This window comes from Ptychodera flava, chromosome 5 (assembly GCF_041260155.1).
Source record: "Ptychodera flava strain L36383 chromosome 5, AS_Pfla_20210202, whole genome shotgun sequence".
NCBI lineage: Eukaryota > Metazoa > Hemichordata > Enteropneusta > Ptychoderidae > Ptychodera > Ptychodera flava.
The window spans coordinates 15,429,051-15,454,786 of NC_091932.1; the positions used below are offsets into that span (position 1 = coordinate 15,429,051).

The 25,736-nt window shown below is 35.9% G+C and overlaps 1 protein-coding gene across 1 annotated transcript in view; it reads left to right on the forward strand.

Moving 5' to 3' along the window:
* LOC139133123 (tyrosine-protein kinase Yes-like) overlaps positions 1 to 20,234 on the forward strand; it is a 38,956-nt gene extending 18,722 nt beyond the window's left edge. Inside the window, exons 2-12 of the mRNA XM_070699540.1 lie at positions 689 to 969; positions 3,835 to 3,931; positions 6,715 to 6,813; positions 9,890 to 9,993; positions 12,013 to 12,168; positions 12,764 to 12,919; positions 14,321 to 14,466; positions 14,917 to 15,030; positions 15,268 to 15,421; positions 15,780 to 15,911; positions 16,773 to 20,234. Of these exons, the coding sequence (XP_070555641.1) occupies positions 744 to 969; positions 3,835 to 3,931; positions 6,715 to 6,813; positions 9,890 to 9,993; positions 12,013 to 12,168; positions 12,764 to 12,919; positions 14,321 to 14,466; positions 14,917 to 15,030; positions 15,268 to 15,421; positions 15,780 to 15,911; positions 16,773 to 16,981 (1,593 nt within the window). The 5' untranslated portion in view covers positions 689 to 743 and the 3' untranslated portion in view covers positions 16,982 to 20,234. The remainder of the gene's footprint in view (positions 1 to 688; positions 970 to 3,834; positions 3,932 to 6,714; positions 6,814 to 9,889; positions 9,994 to 12,012; positions 12,169 to 12,763; positions 12,920 to 14,320; positions 14,467 to 14,916; positions 15,031 to 15,267; positions 15,422 to 15,779; positions 15,912 to 16,772) is intronic.
* Positions 20,235 to 25,736: the final 5,502 nt, after the last annotated feature.

The window sequence follows — 25,736 nt, forward strand, 5'->3', positions numbered from 1 at the left end:
GTGAGGATAACTAATGGCTACATGTACTTGACTACATGTAAATGTTGTTTGTAATGAAGGCTTTCAGGTCATGGTAGGTGGTGTTGAAATGACAGTTGTGTATGGATATGAAATTTCATGTTCATGGAATGAAATTTCATGTGGTTCATGTGTATACTGTAGAAGTAAGATATATCCTTGTTTGTTTCTATGACAGAACTTGTTTGCAAAGTCAGCATGTGTGATTTGCCAATACCGGTACATGCATTATGAAAACATCCATACTGTTTCAGGTACTCTGCATCGGTACCGAAGAGAGAGACATTTCTATTGTCTTTGTTTTTTTCCTTTCCATTGATATGATGTGATAAAATAGTAATGAGCACCCCGTCACTTCTATATGTACATGTGGACAGATGAAGAGCAGTTTTTTCCAACAATGTGTACATGTACTTATAAGTTTAAATAGTTTTGAAAAGTTTAATAACACTGTCAGTCCAGTGTCTGTCATAACCCGTAAGTGGCTTTGCAATGTGAGATGAAGCGTATACAATCTTTTGTAAACAAAATTTATGACTAAGTTTAAAATATACAAACGATTTTCAAGTCTAAAAATTCTGGGAAATGGCCGGTAATGTTTACTTGTATGTACCAAAAGTGAAAACCTTTTCAGCATGTTTATTCAATTTTTTCTTCTTTTTTTCAACAGACTGGTAACACCAAATTTACAAGAGCGGGAAAACTATTTACCTTGACACACTGACATGGGTTGCTGCAAAAGCAAGCCACAAGAAACGTCAGTCAAATACAACGCTGATGGTAAAGCAGGTCCAAGCACCAACAATGCTGCAAACTCAGCCCCACGTCAGGCACTAGGGAATCCAGCGGCCAACTATCCAGGCTCAGGACCGACATCGCCAAGTGCCGTCACCATTACAATTCCGAACTTTGACCATCCTGTTGCCGGACAGGTCAATGTGCATACACAGGGTAGGTATTATAAACTGGCGTGCACCGCTTGCGTGCTGCAGATAGATTTGCTGAAATTGTTTTGCAGCAGTAAACGGTGACTTGCCTTACAACAAGTTTGAGCATTCAGTATCAAAGTCAGGATAGATATCTTGACCAATGGACACAAACCATATTTAAAAACCAGAAGAGTTTTCTGTTTAACCCTTTGAGTGCTAAAGTCAGTTTTTGCTGCCTTTATAAAATATATACCCCAGTCAATTTTTTTCAGATTTTTGCCAAATTTTTATTAAAAAAATGTAGTCAATGAAATGTTATGTCCATTTGGTCCAAAATTATCAAAAAAATAAAGAAAAGTCATAAAAATTGGTAAAATATTGCGCTAAAATTTTGTTGGTAAAAAAATCGCAGCGCTCAAAGGGTTAAAACTAGAAGTTTTTTCTGTAAAGCTTCAAGCATACCGTACCCAACACCTTACCATGGTGACTCTCTAGGTTACTGATGATTAATGCAAAATGATGCGGAGACTCCACATTTAGTGTTTCAATACTAGGAAAGAGTTTACACTGATACATAAATGCTAGCTGTGATATCGCAGCGGTACTTGTGGCGTATTGAACGCAATCGGGTCATTGGGGTCATCGCCGCAGTCCTGCTGCGAGCCAACACATAGGCTTCGTTGGCAGTTTACTATGAGACCGACCGGTGTCGTAGATTTAGCTCGCAAAATTATGAACTACATTAGCCTTTGAATAAATAAACTTGTATCATCTTTATCACTATCTGAGACTCATTCTGTACGCCTGCTAACTTTCTTGAAGATAAGAACACGTATTTTCGACCATTTTCCCGTGAGCCATCGACGGTTTCTACGATGTTTGCTCGATCGCGCGTACAACGCACTGAATACGTTGGAGGTCAAAAGTTCAAATTCAAGAAGGAACCATCGACGACTCACCGAAAAACGGTCGAAAATACATGTTGTCACGGTCGGGCTCGTTAGCAGGAGTAGAAGATGAGTCTTAGATAGTCAGTGATACAGTAGGTATAATTTTATTTATTGCATGCTTTATCTATTTTATTATTTTGCGAGCTAAATCTACGATACCGGTCGGTCTCGTAGTAAACTGCCAACGAAGCCTATGCACTGGCTCACAGCGGGACTGTGGCGATGACCTCAATGACCCGAGCGTGTTCGATACACGCCACAAGTACCGCTGCGATATCACAGCTACATAAATACATATACTTTTAATGGATAAAAAGTCATTGACCTTGGGAGGTCATTGACTACCCGTAAGGTTACTACTGAATACTTTCAGTATTAAAAGTAGAAATTACCAAATCATGAGTAATGGAAAGGAGAGGATAAGAGCTTTGTCTGGATAGAAACTGCCCTGGGACATCCATACAAATTGTAGATAGTTCCCCAGGTGCATAGTACCCATGCAGTAAAGAATTAGAGTGTTGATCTACATATATGTGATTCTTCAATAGGGAATGTGGAAGTGGAAGCTTTCAATGACCATTTTCTCCTGAACACATTTGTGATGAACTGCACGTATCAGATCCCATAGTTTCACTCTTTGAAACAACAAGAACACAGGAAACAAGAGTTCCATGTACACAGAAAGAAAATAAACCACACACATCTGTACACAAAGATATGATAACAGTTAGCTATAAAGTTATGTACAGCACACTTTTATGTAGGATTTAGAGGATGAGGTAAAAGTCGTATTAGTTTGTAACTAAGATTCATGTAAAAACATAGTGAGACGGTTTCATCTGAATCTGATAGATACCAAGGTAGGCAAGAAAATTTATGCACTAGATGTTACAGTGCACATGTCATGTCCTGTTTTATTTGAACAATGAAGATAAAGTCCACAAATCAACTCATACTAATGTCAAGGGGTCTGCAATCAAACCGGATTGTTTTCAGTACGGAATGACCATTTCGTGACTGCAACAGTACCTGACCCTTTGTACTTTGATTGCTACAATAAGTATGTGCATCGTTCAGAAGTGAACATATACTGCATTGTAATGTGAAAATAAGTTACACAGCTACAGTACAGTGTACAATCCAGTGGATGATGTGTGCTGTTTCACCAAATATAGAATCATTGTGCTAGATGAATTCATTCAAAATGAAAATGCCAGCATGTAAGGTTATGTAGGATGACCAAAAATGGCCAATTTGAGACCAAAAAATGAGTAGTTTACTTCTTGTACAGTACAGTAATTTGTAGGATTGTCCAGTAATACAAGGACTTTGGTATTTTATTCCCAGTACTAATCCCCTTGCAAATACAAGAAGTGAACTCTAAATAAAATTTAATTTCCTGGTTCATAAACTATACTTGTAGGAGAGGCACTCTAACATAATCGGGAGGACAAGAACCAACTTTTTTTATTTTGTATCGTGTAAGTCTGATCTTTCTTTTGATCATAAATGTGCAAAATTTTTTTGACCCTTTATATTTCAATTTGTATCAAGGATGGTATGTCAATGTGCATTTTTAGAGCTTTAACTGTATTAAAATGTTTAGCCAAGATACATAGATTTTGTGTACATGTGTACATGGAAGACAATCTTAATATTGATTTAAAAAATCAAGGAAATTTTTACGAAGAGGCATGGGTCACCTCTCATAGAACTTGGTTACAATGACTGGCAAAAGTATGGTAGTATTGCTTGAACACTGTTCCAAAGTCTTCTCTTTGCATTTTACATGTCTTGCAATCTTACCGAAATTTCGATGTTCTCTTAATTTATCATCCCTCGAAGTTTTACCAAATTCACTTCGAATATCATGAGATCCACAAATTACTCACCATATTACATCTGTTTTTTCTCATTTCTTGATTGGTTTTGCCTAGGTCCACAAGTTTACAAAGCTTTGTATGATTATGAAGCCAGAATTCAAGACGATTTGTCATTCAGGAAAGGAGAACATCTCCAAATCATAAATAACAGGTAAGTCAACTTGCAATGCTCACAATTAATTCCCATACCTTATGAACACTTCCCTCATCAATGGAAATATTTCTCACATTCATGTCACAACCGTCAACTTTAATCACATATACTATGTACATGATTACTTATAATGTTGATATCAGGAAAGACACTACGAAATAGGCTTAAGTGCAGTGCCTCGAAAGCCTTTAGCTCATTGGTTGGCTGAAATTCATTGTTCTTATTAAATTATTTTCAAACAGCCAATCATATAGAGAAAAAAAAACCCGTTGCAGACTCCTTAAGTTGCTGTTACATGTAATAATGACAAGCTACAATCAGATATCCTTCTGAGTCACTGCACATCCCCAGAAAAAATTTGCAAGTGCCTCTTTCCGAAGATTGGGATTGATACTGTATGATAAACAGTTGCCTGCACTTCATACAGTACAAACATCTTGCCATTGAAAAGTGGGTTTTAAATTAAAATGAAACACAATTCTTCAGTATGCAAAGTTATGACCAGTAAATGCAGCCAACCATTTCAACATCTTGAACTATGATGGAAGATCTGATGTTGGCTTGTTTCTCAAATCTCAAATTTTAGGTGTTCATAGCATTATAACACAGTAGACAGCAAAAAATCAGTTACGGAATAATCTGAGCAATTTCAGTATTTGAGATAAGTCAGTTATCCATTGAAAAAGAAAGTGTTTGTTCATTTGTTTGGAAACTGATATGGCTTTGGAATTTGAATAATCTGAAAACTTCAGAAGATTTTTAGAGAAGTGAGTGCAAAACTTGAAAGATAAAAATAATGTAAAGTGTAACTAGTTTGTATTGATTAGCACCCAAGGTAAACATACTTTTTTATTGATATGTTTTATGTAAACAACGTAAGAACAAGGTTGCCAAGGTTACAGCCTGGTGGGCCTGGTGATATGAGTAGGGACTCTTTTTATGATCTGTAAGAGCATCTGTTCAAAAACAACCATCACTCTCGCATCAAGTCTATTATGCAGCCCCCATTTGAACTCAACTCAAAATTACCATGTAGTTTGAGTTCAAAAGAAGGGCAAGATGCAGGACTTCCCCTGAAGTAACCTTGCATCCATGATTGGCTGTCAAAGAAAGAAACACTTGTTACTGCCAAGAAAATCTGCGTATGACAGAGTAACAACAATTTTATCACCCGCACTTCAATCAACAATATTTATATCTCTGCAGTGGAAACAAAATTCCTAATTTTTATGTCCATGGCTTCAATCAATAATATTTATATAACCCTGCAGTAGAAACAATGTTATAAACTGCTGAACTTCTTTGTGTTCAATCAAATGCCTTCCTGTTTTGCAAATGTTTATCAGGTTGTCAATATACTTTTATAATCTACAAATACTCTCAAGAGCTAATAATACAGCAACAGATAAACATACTCAGCTATAGAACAATGTTTCTCGTCTGTAAACAGATCAACTACATTATGAATCCATCTCCAGTTAAATTTGCCTGTCTTTTGCATATAAATCGAGTATGTCAAAACGCTATCTCTCATTAAAGTTACTCGTATTTTTATTGTATCTTCAAGATTTGCTGTTTGTGAATATTTTCCCATATGAGTTGATAGTCAATCTAGTGCCATAGCTGCAGGCTACGTTTGAGGAATCTTGTTTTAATAGGCTGTATATGTACACGTTTCCTATGACTTTACCTTGGAAAAAACAGCAACGTAAACTTTACTACAGAATGAAGCGGCACATTTCTTTTTCACTCCATAAAAAATATGACTTCAATAAAATCAGGTATACGTAAATTTGCTTGAATGTATGTATCATAAGTCTGTACAAATGGTAGTTTTTGTCCAAATAGTGTCTACATGTTATCTGTGTATTTGATTATTTTGGAATGTATGGTGTACAGAACAAACATCTTTCCCGGATATTTGGATTACTAATGATTTTATGATGTGACTTCTAAACTAGAAGAAGTAAGAAATATTATCTTTAGCATTTGTGGTATTCCGTGGCGACATCACCATTCTAACAATGAAGTATTATAGTGTACTGATATACATGCAGTAGTCTGCATAGCTTGTCTGTTCATGTTGTGTTGCAAAACTGATCAGGCACATTACAATATAAAGCCAAATTTGTATCGATAAAATCGTAGAATTCAACTTTTTCACAACATTTGCAAACTGCCATCTGTAAATTTCTCTTGACATTTGTATTTCTTTGAAATATTTTGATATCAGGGTAACATGTGGCTTGGGGACATAATAAGTTGTCGTGGGCAATTTTATTCTGTCTAACTTGAAATGGTATCTTTCAATGTGCTTCCATTTAAACTTTCAACTTTGATATCACAGTGAATTCTCTAAGAGGAAATAAAATTGACTAGCTCTCCATTTCCTTCAAAAACGATGTTCAAAAATGAGGTCACTGCTTTCCAACAATTGCCTGTCGATTATCAACAACTTGAAGATATCTTTTTTAAAAAGTCACAGATTGTATAGCATTCTTTGGCAATGTACAGCACCTCAGGAGGTAGATCAGATTGAAGCCAAATGGCTAATTCATGATCTTTTGACGGACAGTCAAAGAGCACTTTTCGGGTTCTGCAAACAATATGATACAGTGTTCCAAAAACTAAAATTCAAAACTACAATTGCTCCTGTATAGGTAAAAAGGAATTACTGTCCTTTGACAAATTTGATTTTTAACACAGTGTCTGTCATTTAGAATGGGACAATTGTTGGGAATATAATACAGCGTATCTTATTGGCTCTACTTTTCTTACAGTGATGGTGATTGGTGGCTTGCCAAATCGCTGACCACTAAGAATGAAGGTTATGTGCCCAGCAATTACATAGCACTATTGAAAAGTATCAGTGCAGAAGAGTAAGTATAATCTAGTAATACATTGTCTTCCTTCCTTGTAGAGATTGAATAGCTGGCGAAAGATGGCCACTACACAATAGAAATGAGATATACACATTATTTCTTGGGCAAAAGATAGTTGCTTCACAATATACCTGGTACATGTAATGTCTCATGCCGGAACAAAGATACTTAACTAACTAGAAAAACTTCACCCCTTCAAATAGCAAAGTGTCTTGTGCTTGGCCAAGTCCTTGGCTGTTTCATTGTATAGAGATGTTGTTACAAGCATACGTTCACCCATGACAATGTCAGGGATGTAGAAGAGAGCCGGCAAAAACAACTGGCTGTCTGTCAGCTAAAATTCTCTGGCTGTGAAAATTTAGCTTTAGTAAAAAGTCAGGACATTTTGCACAAGCTTGCACAGACAATACTTGTAACCGCCTAAACGTTTATTTTGGCCACCTATAACGTATAAGCAAAAATTTGCTGCATCCCTAAGTGCATCAAATTGCCTGTGAACCATTGACGTAACCTCACCTACATGTATACTCGTACCAGGATGTAGAAATTATTGTATTTATGTAGTGTAGTAATTACATATCAAATATCTGTTGTAGACGAAGAAACAGATTCTGTATCAAGTATGCGATATGATTTCCAGTGGCATACATATAATCACTATATTTTTGAATTTTCACTTCCAAATTGTGAGTTTGAGTTTTGTCCGTCAATGGAGTCGTGTTTGTCACCGCCTTCAGTCACCTTGCCTAAAAAGTGCTGAGACGGAAATCTCTTTTCTTACAAATGTTTTTGCCAGAATTTGTGGTTAAGAGTTTGGATTGAAAATTGCCTCGTATTACAGCTTTTGGATTGAAAATGGCCCCGTATTACAGCTTTTGGATTGAAACTTGCCTCATATTACAGCCTGTAGATTTACAGCGAAGAGGAAAGGTTTACTCATGCAGAACGTTGCTGTAGTTGTGTATGTACATGTATAGTGCATACATGTATTAAAATAAAACAGCATTTGAATCCAACATGTCAGGTAGAAGAACTCAACTACACTATGTTTTAAAGACTTGTGAATTGAGTTTTGTTCCATTAAACTTTACGGCACAATTGGTTTGACAGTTTAGTTTCAGCGACTGACTCATCCAGCAGTGGCGAATCAGAGATTTGTTCCGTGCTGTTTAGGAGTCAATGCAGACGTGACTTGCTTCAGTAAATAAATCTAACCCTTCAGCATTGCCCTTTCATGAAACCTTGTTTTTCTGATGCTATGATGAAATCATTGAAACCGATAGACTAAGATGTTATTGGACGGGATGTCGAGGTTCTGTTTACGTGAATGCAATTTTGTCAATCTGTGATCTGTATTTATTTAATAATCTGTTTTACTGTGGGATAGATGATTCTATTAGTTAATCACAAGGGCAGCTTAATTCTATACCAGATTATGGGAGCCTAAATGATTTGAACCTAATCATGCTGTCTCCATACCGTTACCCCTTTACATAAATTACATACCCAGCCTCATGTTTAAACACCTATAAGGCAGACATACAATTTAAGATGTATTTAAAAAACAGGCAAAAATACTTTTTGAGAATCTGAAAAAACTATGGAAATGTTGATGGATTTATTTTGTCCATGCACTTTTCTGTGTTTAGCTCTTGCAATGCGGTATTAGGTTTCTGGTACCAGGGCAGAGAAAGATACGGGCAGCATCACTGTTTTAGTCACAACGAGGGACCGTGTTCTGGTCTACTGATAATTTGAGATTGCGCGTATGTGTCACTTATGCGTCATTTGCATTGTTTGTGAAAATATTTTTCCCAAAGGAGTATTTTTTAAGCAATATTTCTGATTTGACAGCATAAATATGGCATGATCACGCCCCAAAGTTATCCCTGTGGTACACGTGTGCTGTCCCTTGAGATGATTGCTTGGATGTATCAGGGAAAATAACTGGAGAATGTAACCATGTGAATACAGCAGCTGTACTGGTAGCAGGGTTTAATAGAATTATCAAAGCAGACAAAGTGATTTACCCAGTTTAACAAGTGGTGGCCCTCTGTATTTAATGCATGTTTGTAGGTCATTTTCGATTCAACGTAACATTAAAATCAGATAGAATGACCTATGAATACAGACCACAGTACTGATTACTTCTTCCACATCATTTATACTCTGTTCTGAAATCTCATACGTTGGTTGCTTAGAGCAATTTTCAGTAGAGCCAAATTTACCAATCTTAAATCTAATTGCATTGTGTTGATTGTTTGACAGAACACAATATGTGTTCATGGATGTTTTTACATTGCATTGTGCCGGAACACAATAGCAAATTTGTGTAATTAGTCTCAGTAATGACATCCGTCGTCACGTTTTATATTAATTTTAGTTCTGTGATGAAAACAGAATTTATAGCCTCGTAAACAGATGGTGAAATCACAAAAAGCAATAAACAAGGAAGCAATATCTATTTCTAACAGTACGTAACTGTATACAGAGTGTTCATATCTGAAGTTGATATTTCATAAGTTTCTCATTCATGTGAACCAAAACCTAAACTTTATTTTGTACAAAAGACTAAAAAACAATTGATAAAGTAGCAGGTATGAATGTAGGTGGAACGGAAAACAATGATTGGTCTGTGATAAATAATATTTCTGGTGGTTTGACATTAAAAACAGACATTGAACATGAATGTGTGTGTCAGTAGTGGTGGGGACATTTGCTGTTATAGATTGCTGTCCTTCACCAAAACAAACATATGCAGTACAAATTGAGTAGTATTAAATGACAGCCTTCACCTGAAGTTCAAATGTGACCATCCTCAGAATTGCAAAGGCACATATTTGGACAAGCATGACACTGACACAGGTGAACTTTTGTCAATGTGACAATCACAATCCTTTTAAAGTTCATGAACAGAAAAAATTTTTACACTGTAGTGCAGAATTTAAGTGTGCAGGTGACACATTGAGAGCTCTCTTATTGTTGTAGGTACCACAACTATCTTGCCAGTGAATTTTCCAGCCTCAAAACTCAGTATTAACATTTATATTTTTTTGGTTTACTTTTTTCCCAGTTGGTACTTCGGTAAAATAAGCCACAAAGATGCAGAGAAGCGACTGCTGATACCAGGACTACCCCCTGGTACTTTCATAGTGAGGGATAGTGAATCCACCCCAGGTAAGTGGACTCTCCCATTCTATGGCTGCCATACCCCACCCCCATGTTCATGTGACATCTTTGAGATACAGTATGACATTATTGTGTTATTCTCATGACAGGGTTTCTTCATTTGCTTTGAATACAAAGTAAATATTTGAATCAGTTGAATGGTGTTTTCATATTTCTTATCATATCTGTAGATTATGCAAGGCACTTTGTAGAGTCATCCCTCTTTTGTCAGCAATGAATGATGAACACAACATAATCTATCACTCTTGTATACTGTGTAGAAGTTACAAATACTCAGTTTCCAAAACGCTTCTTGTCTCACGTGCTGACTTTACCTACCTAGTTACAATGGGTCAGACCCAGACTTTGAATGGACCACGCTACAAACAAAGCCACGTGAGCAAATACGTTTAGAAATACATACATTTCCATACATGTTCATATGAATGGTTTTGTTTGTGCCACCACTGCATGATATGTTTGGTGTACTGAGTCTGTAGAACGCCGCACGTCCCTTTTTATTCTGGAGAATAACCATTTAGCTTAATGTATCATGTGATCAGCAGTCCCTAAGAGTGGCGTCCTGGTAAATCCAGTATTCCTACAGTTGGTTTAGTGGTACACAGTTGGTTTAGTGGTACATTTAACCCTTTCACCCCCAGTTCCCTGTGTACAGGTCCAACTTTACCGTAGAAAACAACGGATTTGGGACAAACCATGGTTGTGAAAGGGTACATTTAAACATCATGGGTCGCGTTAGTGGATGAATTTACAAGCTCACCAGCCCTGGCCAAAAAGATCAGCTGTCCCAGAGAAATAGCCAAACTCACAGCCCTAACCAAAAACTTTGGTAGCCCAATTCTTGGAGCTGTGTTCATCGTTCTCTTCTCTCGTCATCTTGCTTTCTATTAATCAGCCTGAGATATAAATATGGACATGTGATGGACATGTATTGTATGGTTGTGGTAAGACTATGAAGTTTAGAACAGTGTAGTTGCTACAAGATGGCAAAGCTGTTTGTTCAATGGGAAAACGTTTCCACAAAATGGTACTATTGTACTTGAATGTCGGTGTTTAGCCGTATTTGTTTCAAGTGGAAGGTTAAGTACTATTTTTGTAACAACGATCTTCCCTTTTGCTGTCTTCCCCAGCAACTATAGTATTCTGTAATAGACAGTGAAGAGAAGTGGTCAGAAAAAAAAATACACTTGTCTTCTAAATTGTGAAACAACTTCAAGTAATGGAATTGTAGCACCGTCTCAATACTTCATTTTTATTGCCTAAAAATTGTAGTCACTGTGGTAGAAGTGTTGATTTGTGCTGCTTCAAAACTGTACTGCATGGTTTCAAATATGAGCAATATCTTGTACACTACAAGTATGTTACTGTCCAATATGAGGGTCACCTGACAAGCCAAGGTTCTGCATATCATAAGGGTCATCGATAATTGTAGAAACATATTTATCAGTAAAAATGTCAGACCTCTTGATGAGTTTTAAGTGTTTGTTTGAAACTGTTGACTTTTGACCTCTGCTGTGACAGATGTGTCTTTCTAAGAAAAAGGATGCAGAAAAAAATATTTGTTGAGTAACTGTAGCATCATAAATCTTGTGCCTACGTAAATAACAACCACTGCACAAAGGTGTGAGTCCTGATACATTCTGAGAACATGTCATGCTAACTCCTTCCCTTCTTCCCTTGATCTTTATGAAAGACTCAACGTACTGTACCAATCAAAAAACTAACAGGGAAGTACTCAAGCCTTTGAAATGAAATGGTTTTATAGTATGGGAACCTTTATGCTCGTATAAATGTTTCATAAAAAATGCCCACATCGATGTTGTCTATTTGACAATTCCAGCACAAAAATGACATGATCAAGTCTATAGTGGATTAAGTCAAAAAAATTATTTTCTAATTACCAGTACCTTTGAAGATGAAACATATCATGAATACAACTTCATAAGATTTGAGACTTTTATTATTTTGATGAGTGAATGATACTTATTTATTTATCAACTGTATTAGGTGCCTTTGCCCTATCTGTGCGATACTATGACAGAAACAAAGGTGATCACAGTGTCAAGCAGTATAAGATCAAGAAATTAGACAACAATGCTGGATACTTCATCACGGCAAGGGCCATGTTTCCAAATCTTCCAGACCTTGTCAAGCATTACAGCAGTAAGTTCAAGGGTCAAACCTGACCCTCTGTGTTTTCTGAGGATAATTTACATGTGTGTGAACAGGGGTGAGATTAAGATGTGTTTGTATGTCTGTCTGAGTAATGGCTATTGATAATGTCTATGAATATGAAAATGTCTCCTGTTTTGGAGATTTTATGATATAACTGCATATTCTTACATAACATGATTTATGATATATTATTATTCTTCATATATATTGTCATATATTCTGCTTTATGATATTGTGTATTACAAAACACCATAATGGTGATAAGTAAAACTCGAAAATGTACTGGTAGATACTGGCAGTGCAAACAAAAATTGTGTTCTTTTGTCAAAACTGCTATCTGTTTATTTCTTTTATGTCGCGCATAATGTCATTACGATAGCCCAGTGCACATTATTTGTTTTCTTTGGTGGCATATTATAAAAGTTAATTGAACTACTTGTAACTTAATTTTAGGGGACAAATTTAACCCTTGAAAAAAATTCATTTTATAGTCACAAAAGAAATGTTTTTTGAAGGACATGTATCAAAGATTACGCTCTTTTTCAGGAACTCATTGTGATTGTATGTGTTTTTGTTTTCAAAGCTCAAGCTGATGGCCTTTGTGAAAAGCTGGTGAAGGCGTGTCCAAAGACCAACCCCAACACCAGGGGCCTTGGCAAGGACCAATGGGAAATTCCCAGGGAATCATTAAAACTTGTCAGGAAACTAGGAGCCGGTCAGTTTGGTGAAGTATGGGCAGGTAAGATCAGCTTTGTAAATGCTGAACAATGCCAGTTGTTTAAGGTAGAATGCGCCTCGGGGACAGATATTTAGACTCTCAAACTTTTATAGTTCTTTTCTGATCTACCACTTGTGGGGGTTCATTTTAAAGCTCTCAGTGTAAGAAAAATCTTCACTGTCTTAGGCCAAAAAAAAAAAAGAAATGTTTCTGGTCAGGTCTTTCTTTAAAAAATGGTGCGGCGACGCGCATTTTATTTTTTTTTTATTTTTTATTTTTTTTCCCTCAAGGGAGGGAGGAGGGTCAGTTTTATAGTTTTATCAATATAGTCACATATATACTGTTCATGCAGTCACTGATCATGCCCCCCAAAGAATTTTCTCTTTCTCTTCAGCCATTTTGGTTTGGTGTCAGCCACGGCCGCCGGCCACAAACAGAAAAAAAAAACGGTGACGCGCTGTTGTTCAAGTGACGCACGCGCTGACCAGAAACATTTCTTTTCTTTTTTTGGCCTTAGTTTTTGGAAATCAAAAGTTTTATTTTTTCCAAAGAGTTAACACAGGGATGGCAGCCATTTTAGTAAATCTTGGGTAATTTGTTTCTCTGATACCAAAATTTGCACAATGACCCCGATTTTTTATCCTGGATTTTGAAAGAGCATGGTTGAAAGATTTCTTGAGGAAATTTTTAGCAAAGTTTAAATCATTCACTTTCGAGGCACATACTACCTTTAAAGAGACTACATGCAAAGAACTATATTGTTTTGGAACAAAGTTACATCTTATTCACCTATATTCTGGATGAAGCAAAGTGTTCAGATGGTGTCTCCGTGTTTTGTTTTCAATGTTTGATCAAGCTGGCAGCATTGTGTGAGTGTTTTGCTGTCATTGGGACTTTGTCAGGATCTGTGAGCACTGTCAGCTTGACATTGTGACAGGGATAGAGATTTAACTTCAGTAAAACTGAGAGAAGATCACAAAGCTGATTTTTGATATGCGAGGATATGCCTGCTCCCTACATCAAGGCCTAGATTATTCATAGAGTCCACATGACAGTTTAAAACCAAAATCAAGATAACTACGGTCAATCTATTTTTCAAGTGTAGTAAAAAGGACTTGCATGGACACATCAAAGAATACTTGTTAATAAATTTTGCATAGGTGAACACTATTATGCCGTGCTTCAAATGTGAAATGAAGACAAGATGATATTTATTTAATTGTATTTGATCATGGGGCACTGGATAGAAAATTCAGTGTTCAGCTACTTCATGGAATGTAGTCACCAGATTGCTTTGATAATGTCACTTAGATTGTCATGCAATTACCAGTTAAAAAAATTGGAAATACAGATCCACTTTTCTGATTTGTCATGCACAACATAAAGCAAAGGTTCTCTCTGTTCTGATTCAATGATATACAGGCACATGGAATGGCGTCACCAAGGTAGCCGTGAAGACATTGAAACCGGGTACCATGTCACCTGGTGCCTTCCTGGAAGAAGCAAATCTTATGAAGAAACTACGACATGAAAATCTGGTCCAACTGTATGCAGTGTGCACAGATAAGGTATCACTCTTTGCTCACCATCTCACTTTGACTTTCTTTCTTCCAATAAATCAAAGAGCAGCTCTGCAGAGTTTGAATCCATGTAGTCTCTGTTACTGCATTTTCCAAGAGTTAACCATTCAACAGGCAAGTTTTCTCACGAATAAAGAACAGCTCGGTGGATAGACAATGGTGGACCTTCATTATCTCAATGTACACAGCACTACAGAGAAGTTAGACCCTCTCATTCCTGTAGAAATTTACCGTATCATGCCCATTCTTAGTTGCTCAAATAAGGGGAACATAGAAAAATTTACTTCCCTTTCACAAGTCACCAAGTGTCTTGACATCTGCAGCCCTTTATTGTAGTCACTTCAATTACCAGAGAGGGACTGATACATGCTGCATGTAGCACATGCTGCCACCAGTGTTCAATATTGGAAATTCCTTTTTCTTTACCAACACCCACAGGAGCCAATCTACATTGTCCAAGAGCTGATGTTACATGGAAGCTTGTTGGACTATTTACGAGAAGGACTCGGGAAGAGATTGAAACTGAAGGACTTAGTAGACATGGCAGCACAGGTACAACTTCAATTTTATTTTATTTTTATAGAAATTAAGTGATTTGTGGATATAGAGGAGGTGGTTTCATCATTGAATCATTCCGTGAAAGTCAACTATGATCAAAAGGTTATGCTTTCAATTCACACTGGCTTGGAGTACAACATTCTTGGTAACAATTCCACTAGCAACTCCCGATAAATAACGAGCAGCGACCACCCCGGCAATTAATGGTATGGACGTCTTGTCTCTACACAGATTGCCTCTGGCATGGCATACCTTGAGAAATCAAACTACATACACAGGGATCTAGCTGCCAGAAATTGTCTAGTGGGCGAAAACAACATCGTTAAAGTTGCAGATTTTGGACTAGCTAGAATGATAGAAGACAATGAATACACTGCCAGGCAAGGTAAGTGTTATCTGGTTTGATCCAGTTCAGACCGGTTTTGGATGGATGCATTCAGGCAGTTGAATAAGGTTGAAAGTTCATGACAATGATTTATTATCCATCTGTAAATGGGTTTAGTTGGTACAACAGAGGTAAGGTAAGTTTAGACTAGCTATATGCATTGTTCATCCAGTTTTCTTCACTTTTTTAACACGTAGCAAATAGACAGAAAGAGTTATGGGAAGCTATTTTGAGAGAGCTACTCAGATCAAAATTTGCATACTTTGGGTCATAATGCGGGTGTTACCAAATGTGAAAATATATACAGCAGTTTGTTTACACTGCGTATTTTATCTTTTCCCTACCTTTCTACTTCAAGGTGCAAAGTTTCCAATAAAGTGGACGGCCCCCGAAGCAGCCCTCTACGGATCATTTACTACCAAATCAGATATTTGGTCATTTGGAGTTCTGGTGACAGAGCTGATTACCTATGGAAGAATGCCTTACCCAGGTAAAGAGTCCAAAATATTTTCACAAGCGTTGAATCGCAGTGTGTCGAAAGATAACGATACTGACAGTGTAGTGTAATCACTGCAACTTTCTTCTTCCTGCACTCTAGTTTTATGAACTGCCAGATGTCTTGCGATTCATGTATTCTGAAGTTATAGAGGAACAGTGAAATCTAGGTATTGAACATGCCCGTGAACTTACTTGTTTCCCAGTGTCTGACAGTAAAAAAATGAAAAGAAGGTTGAATAAAACAACTCTTTTCTGTCACAGTTTTGATATTTCTATCATTGGAATTCAGCAGCATTCATCACAAGCCAGAATTTCACCTCGTACTATACCATCTGTGATACTCATAAGTATGTGTTCACACGGTACTTTGTGATGCATTTCACAGATATTCATTATAACAGCATATCTGTCTGCACACTTCTTGTTCACATCAGAACATTAAAGCTTCAAATGAGAAGTGACTTCCCTCCTCTTTGAGCTCAAGATGATGCACAAGAAATGATGCCATAGGCTACATGTAGCTTCTATATCTATGTTTGTTCCTTTATACAATTTTGCATGAGAAATAAAGTGAGTTAGCTTTTTGCCAACATTTTTGTCGCAAACCTGACATATCTCAGCTGCATAGCCGTCACTAGTGAAAATCATCAGAAATTTTAGATTGAGTTTGGGGTGTCCTGAAGACTTGTAGATATGTACTCTATCCCTGGCATATCAAGCAACTCCCTAGGTTACCACTGATTTGTGCAAAACTCCTTATGTTAGCCACTAATCTTCACTTTTATCCCAGTCATCAAAGCAGTGTAATGCCATTGAAACAGTGTTCACCGACAAAGAACGCTTGTCATTGCAGGTATGATGAACAGAGAAGTTCTGGAGCAGGTTGAACGTGGCTACAGGATGCCCAAACCCCAGAACTGCCCGGACAGCCTCTATGATCTTCTGCTGGAGTGCTGGAACAAGGACCCGAGCAGAAGACCAACGTTTGAATTCCTCCACAGTTACCTTGACGATTACTTTGTCTCCACGGAACCCAACTACAAAGAGCCGGAGAACATCTAGAGGGCAGCATATCACTGTTGTTCTCACTCTGCGAAACGACATCAACGGTATCTTCGAAATATTTTTGCGAAAAAAGTGAAGCAACTGTCAAGAGTATTTACGCAGTGATAATCACAGTATATCCGTTCATATGAGATACGCACAGAAGTCCTACCAATGCCAAGTTGACCAAGGTGAAGGCTGCTGGTTTTGGAGGAAACTTGGATACTATGTAAAGGACAAAGTCGTAGTATTATTGATGACAGCAGGTGCAACCATAAAATTTTCACAAGAAAATAATTGATTTCCAACCAGATTAAAAAAAAGATTAACAATCTTAACGGTGGCTGTGATGAAATGTATATTCATAGCCACACCTGTGTGGTTCAGTTAATACTGATATATCACCTTCAGCCGACATAGTGGAACTAAGCACCTGTTTAGAATCATTACTATCGTAAGTTAACAGACTTCCTGTGGTATCTTTTCTTTCAATTAACTGTATGCTCTCCCTGACAAATCTCAAGACTTTTGTGACTGTCTCAGTATTTCAATATGCTATCAGTATTTTTTTTGTTGTGTCGGAAACCAATCTGAGTGGGTTCCAACCTTTTAAGCGTGATTCAACTGCCCTCTGCAACTCCCCTTGAATCAGTTGACTGAACCACATGCAAATTAAAGACACTGACACCACCAATCAAAACTTAGAAGGACAGAGCCAGTTCAAACCGGTTTCAGACAGCTATGCAGGCATAGCCGGGTTGAAGCTCATCATCCACTGTACTTACAAACACTGAGAGATATCAGACATGAAAAGGGAGAATATAGTTCAACAAAAACCTGAAAAATCACTTATGATAAAAACATACTCGAGTTTGCGTGAGACTTGTCAATATTTTTTGCATAGTAGACTATCAAGTGAGTGTATTTTCAAAGTTAGGACGAAAGCTGTAAATATGAAAAAGAAAAACATTTTTTCATGTGGTTGTGTGAATGTACAGATCTGTGAACTTTATTAGTGACATGATGAGGTTTAAATTTTTGGTGAGCAATTCATTTTTTTGCTGTTATTTGAAAAAAAAGAAATGCAGGTATACTTTTTGATGTTTTGTCCAGCTTTGTGAATATTTGCATTTTTGTTATTGTTGCAAAAAAGTACGGGCAAAAAAAACAAGTAAGAGAGAGGATAAAGTACAATTTCAAAGAGTGAGGTAGACTGCTAAATAGTGTTCAGAATATGAATGAGTGTATGCTTTACATTGTCAAAAGGATATTAGCAAGTTGTCTAGTATGTGTACTAGTTAGCGAATTGCCGTCAAAAATCATTGCGGCATTCAGTACATTTGGATTTCTTGATTTCCAATTTGCAGAAAATGGTAGAATTCAACACGCCATTGCTCTTAATTATGTGATGTTGATTCAGATTGTGAGATTTTTGTTTTTGACATTCTTTTTCAAATCAATTTGGATTGTATTTTGTTTTTGCATCAGTGAATTCTGCAAAGCTGCAGTGCTGGGAACTCTGAAAATGTCAGCGTTTCTACGTCTACCTAACTAAAGACATATCCAGGGTATCACCTTAATTGAATGAGGTCACTTGCCCTAGATACCTTGAATAAGAATAGTGGCAACAGATAAAAAAATCAAAAGTATATTTTACGGCAAGCCAAAATATGCACTCATGTCTGGTGTAAAGAGCTGATCTTTATTCCATATCCGTTGTACCAATATCCATACACTGGTGACAATGCAGTTATAATTAGAAATATCATCGCAGTGTAACTCAATTCTCATATCCTGTTCTGTTCAACTTGTAATGTCTTTTCCCTCTGGGTTAGAGTCACTTTTTTCACAAGATAAAAATTTTGATGGACAGGTCAGCCATGGGGGAATTTTGTTGTTTGTATTATTAATTATTATTATTTACACGTGGCAAGTTATCATTTCTCTGGATTACGATGAACAGCACCCTTCTATAAGACATTCTTACGTCAGTATGACACTGTGTAGAACAGACGAAAGACCTAGTCAACCATTTTCTGACACTCTTTTGAATCAGAACTTTAACAGCTATTTCAACATTGGAAAGAAAATATTAGCTTCCCAAGCTGAAATTATTCAGCTATACCCTTGACAATGTATACGCCACAATTCAAAGCAATAATTAGCATGACCTACATCTTCCATGATAAGTTTTAAGACCTCCCTGTTGAATGGCACGGTTATATTTGCTGCCGCCCAATTTTTGTCAGTTTAATTGGTAATTTTCAGATATATGTATCATCTGAAAATATTCTGCTTTAGCATGTTCTGAAGGTCAGCAATTTTATTTAAAAATCAGGGAAATACATTTCACTATAATGTGGTGGTTTTTGGATCAATATTCTAAGATTTGATCTGTATAGTTGGGAAATTTGTCACGATTATAGTGACTTAAACACCAAATGTATATGACGTTTGACCCCTTTGCCCTCCCAACATAGGAAGTAAATTATTTCCCAATGATAGCAACAAAGATACAACACAGTAACAGTGCATAGGCAACAGCTAATCAAGATTTGTATAACAAAGATCAACATTAAACATTATTTAGTAAAATGTTGCATAATATTTTGATCCAGGATTTCATATTTGTACTAATTCTTTGTCAAAAAACAATGTGGTATAAAAATAATCTTTAATTGGAAAACTAGCGAACATTCCATAATCTGGAAATATTGTGAAGCAATTGTTACAAATATGTTAGTCAAATAAAATATCATATTCGTATTTTCAGAGGTAATGTTCTGATTATAGGTAGATATATGACTTTTTTGAAACTTTTGATAATATTTTTTCTGGAATTTTTTATGAGATTTTCCGTGTATAATTTCAATTCTCAATATTCTTCAATAACTAGAAAAAACAAAGTTTTGAATCTTTGAGACCATTTGTACATTGTTAAAGATTATTTGCAATCTTGTCCATTTTGCTGTGCCATGGACTCCCTGGCACCAAACATCCTCTATATTGATTATAAATGCTGAGATTTCTAAAGTTCTATCACAACAGTTCCTGAATATTGTACTCTTCAATCCTATCAGAACTGGACTTTGGTCTTATCTTCCCGTTTTCCTCTGAGGTGGTTTGACCGTGTAAACTGGACAACTACAATTGCCATCATAGTAGAGAAAATTGTCAGCTTTTTTCTGGGTGTAATTTCTCAATCAGACAAATTTAAACTCACATTTTTAATAAAGACGCTGCCATACACAACGTCCAGTTACCAACCTGAGACAGTAACACATACACAGCATTTTTTCTGTGATCATTCCAAGCTAGATAACACTTGGGAGGGAGGGGAGGGGGGGGCGCACAAGGTGTATGGAGTTTACATTTCATGGAGTTTACATATGCTTTCAGAAATGATCTTTAGATCACTGTGGGATAGCTATATCTTTTGATATTTTTTTAAAATGTATGATCTTATAATTGTATAAACAGTGGACCTGCTTATATCTGGGGGAGGGAGGGGAGGGGGATCAGGACCACTTTACAAAAAATTGTGGCTGGTGAATAATCGGGAAAATTGCATTAGCTAAGGTGGGGAGAAATTGCAAGTTTTGACAAAATTTGCCATCAAAGAGCAGCCTACAGTGATTTTGCTTCAGCCAATTTCCTCTGGTCCTCCTGAAAGTATATTAGAGCCACCCTAATATTGTAGTGTAAACATTTAAAACTCACAAACATATATCAAAGCTACAGATATTGTCCCTGTAGCTCTGGGTGATCTTGTAAACATAAGTTTATCTGTCACTGCTCACTAATTGCAGTACATCCTGTTAATCAGTAGGTAATGTAACGCGTGGTATTTGCATTGAGAACGGGTCCTTTTTCTCTCAAATTATTGTTCAGAATTGTCACCAAAACTGTAAATGAAGGTGTTTTGCAACATGGCCGTTTTATAGTTACAATTATTTTTGTCCAAAATGAGAGAGTGTAACTTGAAACAAAAGTTTGCAACGAGCATGCAAAGTATTTTTAGATTTGTTATGGATTGTGTGATAGAGCCATTTAGGCGAGCGGCAGACTCACCTATTTTTCACACTTAATGTACCCACCTTACATACGGCCACATCATACGTCATTTGAAAGCTTATTATCTGTACTTCAAGAATATTGACGATGTGGAGCTCCCAAGTAGGGCCATACCTCCCTAATTTGCATAATTCACATGGGTATTCAATTTGCATAAATGCGATATAAAATTAGAAATTTCATTGTTAACTACTCTAAACATACTTTTAAACTATCGAGTGATATATCAAATGAAAGGTATTTGCCTGTAGAGTACAACATGGTTATTCAAAGATATATTTGAATTGATTTCACTGAAATATTTCCATATTTATTGTGAAATAATTATTTTCCCCTTTTGAATAACAATATTTTAAAAATTTTAACACATGCAGCCACATCAAACAGCCATATCATACGTCATTTGAAAGCTTATTATCTCTACTTTATGAAAATGGACAATGTTGAGCTGTTTAGAGGGCCATAGCCCCTAATTTACATAATTTACAAGGGGGCCCAATTTGCATAAATGCGATGTAAAATTATAAATTTACTGTTAACTTCTCTAAACATACTTTTAAACTATCGAGTGATATATCAAATTGAAGGTATTTGCATGTAGAATACAACTTTGATATCCAAAGACATATTTACATTGATTCCATTAAAGTATTTTCATATTTATATTGAAAAAATATTTTCCATTTTTGAATAACAATATTTTAAAAATTTTAATGCCTACAGCCACATCATACAGCCACATCGTACGTCATTTGAAAGCTTATTATCTGCACTTCAAGAAAATTGACAATGTTGAGCTTTCAAGTTATGTCATAGCTCCTAATTTGCATAATTCACATGGGTACGCAAACTACAGGATTTGATATGAAATTAGGAATTTATCAACTACTCTATGCATAATTTTAACTATCAAGTGATATATCAAATGAAAGGTATTTGCATGTTCAATACAAAATAGATGCCCAAAGAGATATTAAAAATGATTTTGTTGAATTCTTTTCATAATAATATATTTTCCCCTTTTGAATAACGATATTTAAATACTTTTACACATACAACTACATCATACAGCCACATTATACGTCAGTTGAAAGCCTATTGCCTCTGATTCATGAAAATTGACGATATGCAGCTGCAAAATACAGCCGTAATTCTTTAATTTGCATAATGCACATGGGTACCTAATTTGCATGAGTCCGATATAAAAATATAAAAATCCATTGTTATGTAGTCTTCACTTACTTTTCAACTATCGAGTGATATATCAAATGAAAGGTATTGGCATGTAGAATAGAAATATGAATTCAAAACACGTATCTTAAATATTCTTATATCTTAAATATATTTTTATTCAAATCGCGATATCTTGACTTATTTTTAATATGCATAAAATTGTGTAGTAAATACGAATAATGCCCGCACTATGCAAAATAAGAATAAAATATATACAAAATAAGAATAATTTAGCTACACACAGAACAAATATCGCTCTGACTGAGATTCAGAGACAATGTATGACTTTCATTGAAATCCAGCACGATCTTAATAAATTCATATCAAACATAAAAAATGCATCCTACTCTGAAATGTTGAAAGCTCTTCTCAAAAAATCACATCTTTAGACCTCAATATCTGTGAAGGTCATCGATGCATCAAATTAATATTCTCGACTTAAGAACACACACGTACAACCAACAGATACCAGATTCCAGTTTATGCAATCAAACGGCAATATTCAAGGATTTGTGAAAGGCGAAACATTACAATACATTAGAACAATTATGCCACAACAATACGATACAAAATGCAAGATTTTTTTGAGATGAAAGTAATGAAGTATAAATAAAGAGTAAAAGTAATTCTAGATCTTGTTTGATTATTACGAACTTTAGAACAATCGGATGACATTTAATTGTTATTCGATTTTCATTGAATTGCCTTCGAAACCTTGGAATCGCAAAAAGTAAAAGGGAACCAAAACATTTTCAGGTCCCCTATAGGCAGATCACCAAACTTTCAAGTTTTCCATTACTATCCCTCAAAATTTCGATTCCACCCTGAATTCCTCCGCCCCTCACCACCGTTATTTGTGAACATAGCCTAATCACATACATATGAAACAGAAATATAAGCGTTACACGTATGCCAAACAAAACCTACAACAGCTCGATCTCCGATTCACTTGAGCGTCCAAAAACACAACCAGACCGAAATGGTAGACATTCTATAGCTTCCTTACTTGAACAAACTTAACTTCAGTGAAACAACGTGGTCAAATAGTGCACACGTTTCACCAACCGAAAATGAATTTTAAGTGACTGACGAAGACAACTCTATTCTCGAAAGGTAGCATCAAAGGATTGCAGTGTTACAGTAGTCTTTCCACTCCAGTGCGGGTTCAGGGCAGGATACGTAGATTAGGGGTACGTCTCGCTGCAAATCAACACTTTACACAAAACCGCCAAACATAACATACACAAAATTCAAACAAGAATAAGATATGAACGATGTGTGGAGTTTGCTTTCTCTTATTACACTGTCACCAGTTGTGTCTGCTGTCAAATTAATCTTCCATGCACAAGGCAGCTATAACTGTGGCAACCCTTACCCATTCCGGACACCTGGTACCACCACTAACTATCAGTGGTTCAGGATGGTCCTACTTAAATATATCACTCGATAGTTTAGAAGCATGTTTTGAATAGTCAATGAATTTTCTAATTTTATATTACAGTTATGCAAATTGCTTACCGGTGTAAATGATGCAAATTTAGGGATACGGCCTTACTTGATAGGTCAACATTGTCAGTTTTCTTGAATAAGAGATAATAAGCTTTAAAATGTCATATGATGTGGCTGTATGATGTGGCTGTATGTGATAAAATATTTATATTATTGTTATTCAAAAGGGGTAAGTATTATTTTCAATAAAAATATGAAAATATTGCTGTGAAACCAATTTAAATATCTCTTTCGATATCTATTTCATATTCTACATGCTAACACCTTCCATTTGATATATCACTCGATAGTTTAAAAGTATGTTTAGTGTAGTGAACAATGAATATGTAATTTATATTGCATGGATGCAAATTATGCAAATTAGGGGCTATGGCCGTACTTGACAATTCAACATTGTCCATTTTCATAAAGAAGAGATAATATGCTTTCAAATGATGTATAATGTAGCTGTATGTTGTGGCTGTATGTGTTAAAATGTTTAAAATTTTGATATTCAAGAGAGGAAAATATAATTTTCAATATAAATATGAAAATATTTCAGTGAAATCAATTTAAACATGTCTTTGGATACCAAAGTTGTATTCTACATGCAAGTACCTTTCATTTGACATATCATTCGATAGTTTAAAAGTATGTTTACAGTAGTTAACAGTGAATTTTCTTATTTTATATCGTACTTATGCAAATTGGGTACCCGTGTGAATTATGCGAATTTGGGGGTTATGGCCTGATGTGGTAGCTCCAAATTGTCAATTTTCTTAAAGTAGACATAATAAGCTTTCAAATGATGTATGATGTGGCTGTGTGCTGTGGCTGTATGTGTTAACATTTTTAAAATATTGTTATTCAAAAGGGGAAAATATTGTTTTCCATATAAACATGAAACTATTTCAGTGAAATCAACTTTAATATCTTTTTGAATATCCATTTTGTATTCTACATGGAAAGGCCTTTCATTTGATATATCACTCGATAGTTTAAACGTATCGTTAGAGAAGTTATCAATAAATTTCAAATATTATATCACATTTATGCAAATTGGGTACCCTTGTTAAGTATGCAAATTAGGAGGTTATGGCCCTACTTGGCAGCTCCACATCGTCAATTTTCTTAAAGTAGAGATAATAAGCTTTAAAATGACGTATGATGTGGCCGTATGTAAGGTGGGTACATTAAACTCCTAAAATAAGGCCCTTTTTGTGGATTCGCCGCTCGCCTAATTCTGATACAGAAATTCAAGCAGTGTGAAGGTAATTCATTTGTTACATTTGCGTCACATGCTCATAGTAATAAAAGTTTTCTTCACCATATGGTACGTCTTCAAGCTATAACTGTTTACATTCATTTCAATTCCATACAACAACATTTTCTTATTCTATGCTCAAAAATATAATGAAATACCCAGTATTTGCCTTGACAACAAAAAGCATTGTGTATAAAATGCAATGTTATTATGTACAAATCAACTCTATTCGGAATTTTGACTCAGCTCTCATCTAAAACGTAGGACAAACAACATGGGCCCAAGTTAAATACTACACATGATATTGGGAGCAGAACCAAAAACTGTCTACAGTATTTGACGGAAAGAACATAAAAACTGCAATGCACAACAAAATGTAACTGCTAGTTGGGTTTTTACCGTGAAAGAAATGGTGATATATGTTATTGTGACGTGTCTGTGGTCCATGCTGTATTTTCAGTTTGTATGCGTTTCAAGCAATGAAACAAACAACATTGTGAAACTACATGTGAGGTACTTAGTTTCATAAAGGAACAGTGAAAGTATCTAAGATACCAAGCGAACAATGTTGTTAATTTTCCAATCAAATTTAGTGTTTGCACAGCTTACCAGGATCTCATATTCACTCTACATTTGTGTCCTGTATTGATCATGCCATCTTTATTAAGAACAGAAGCATTGACCCAATTTTATTGATTAGTTAATTGCATGCAG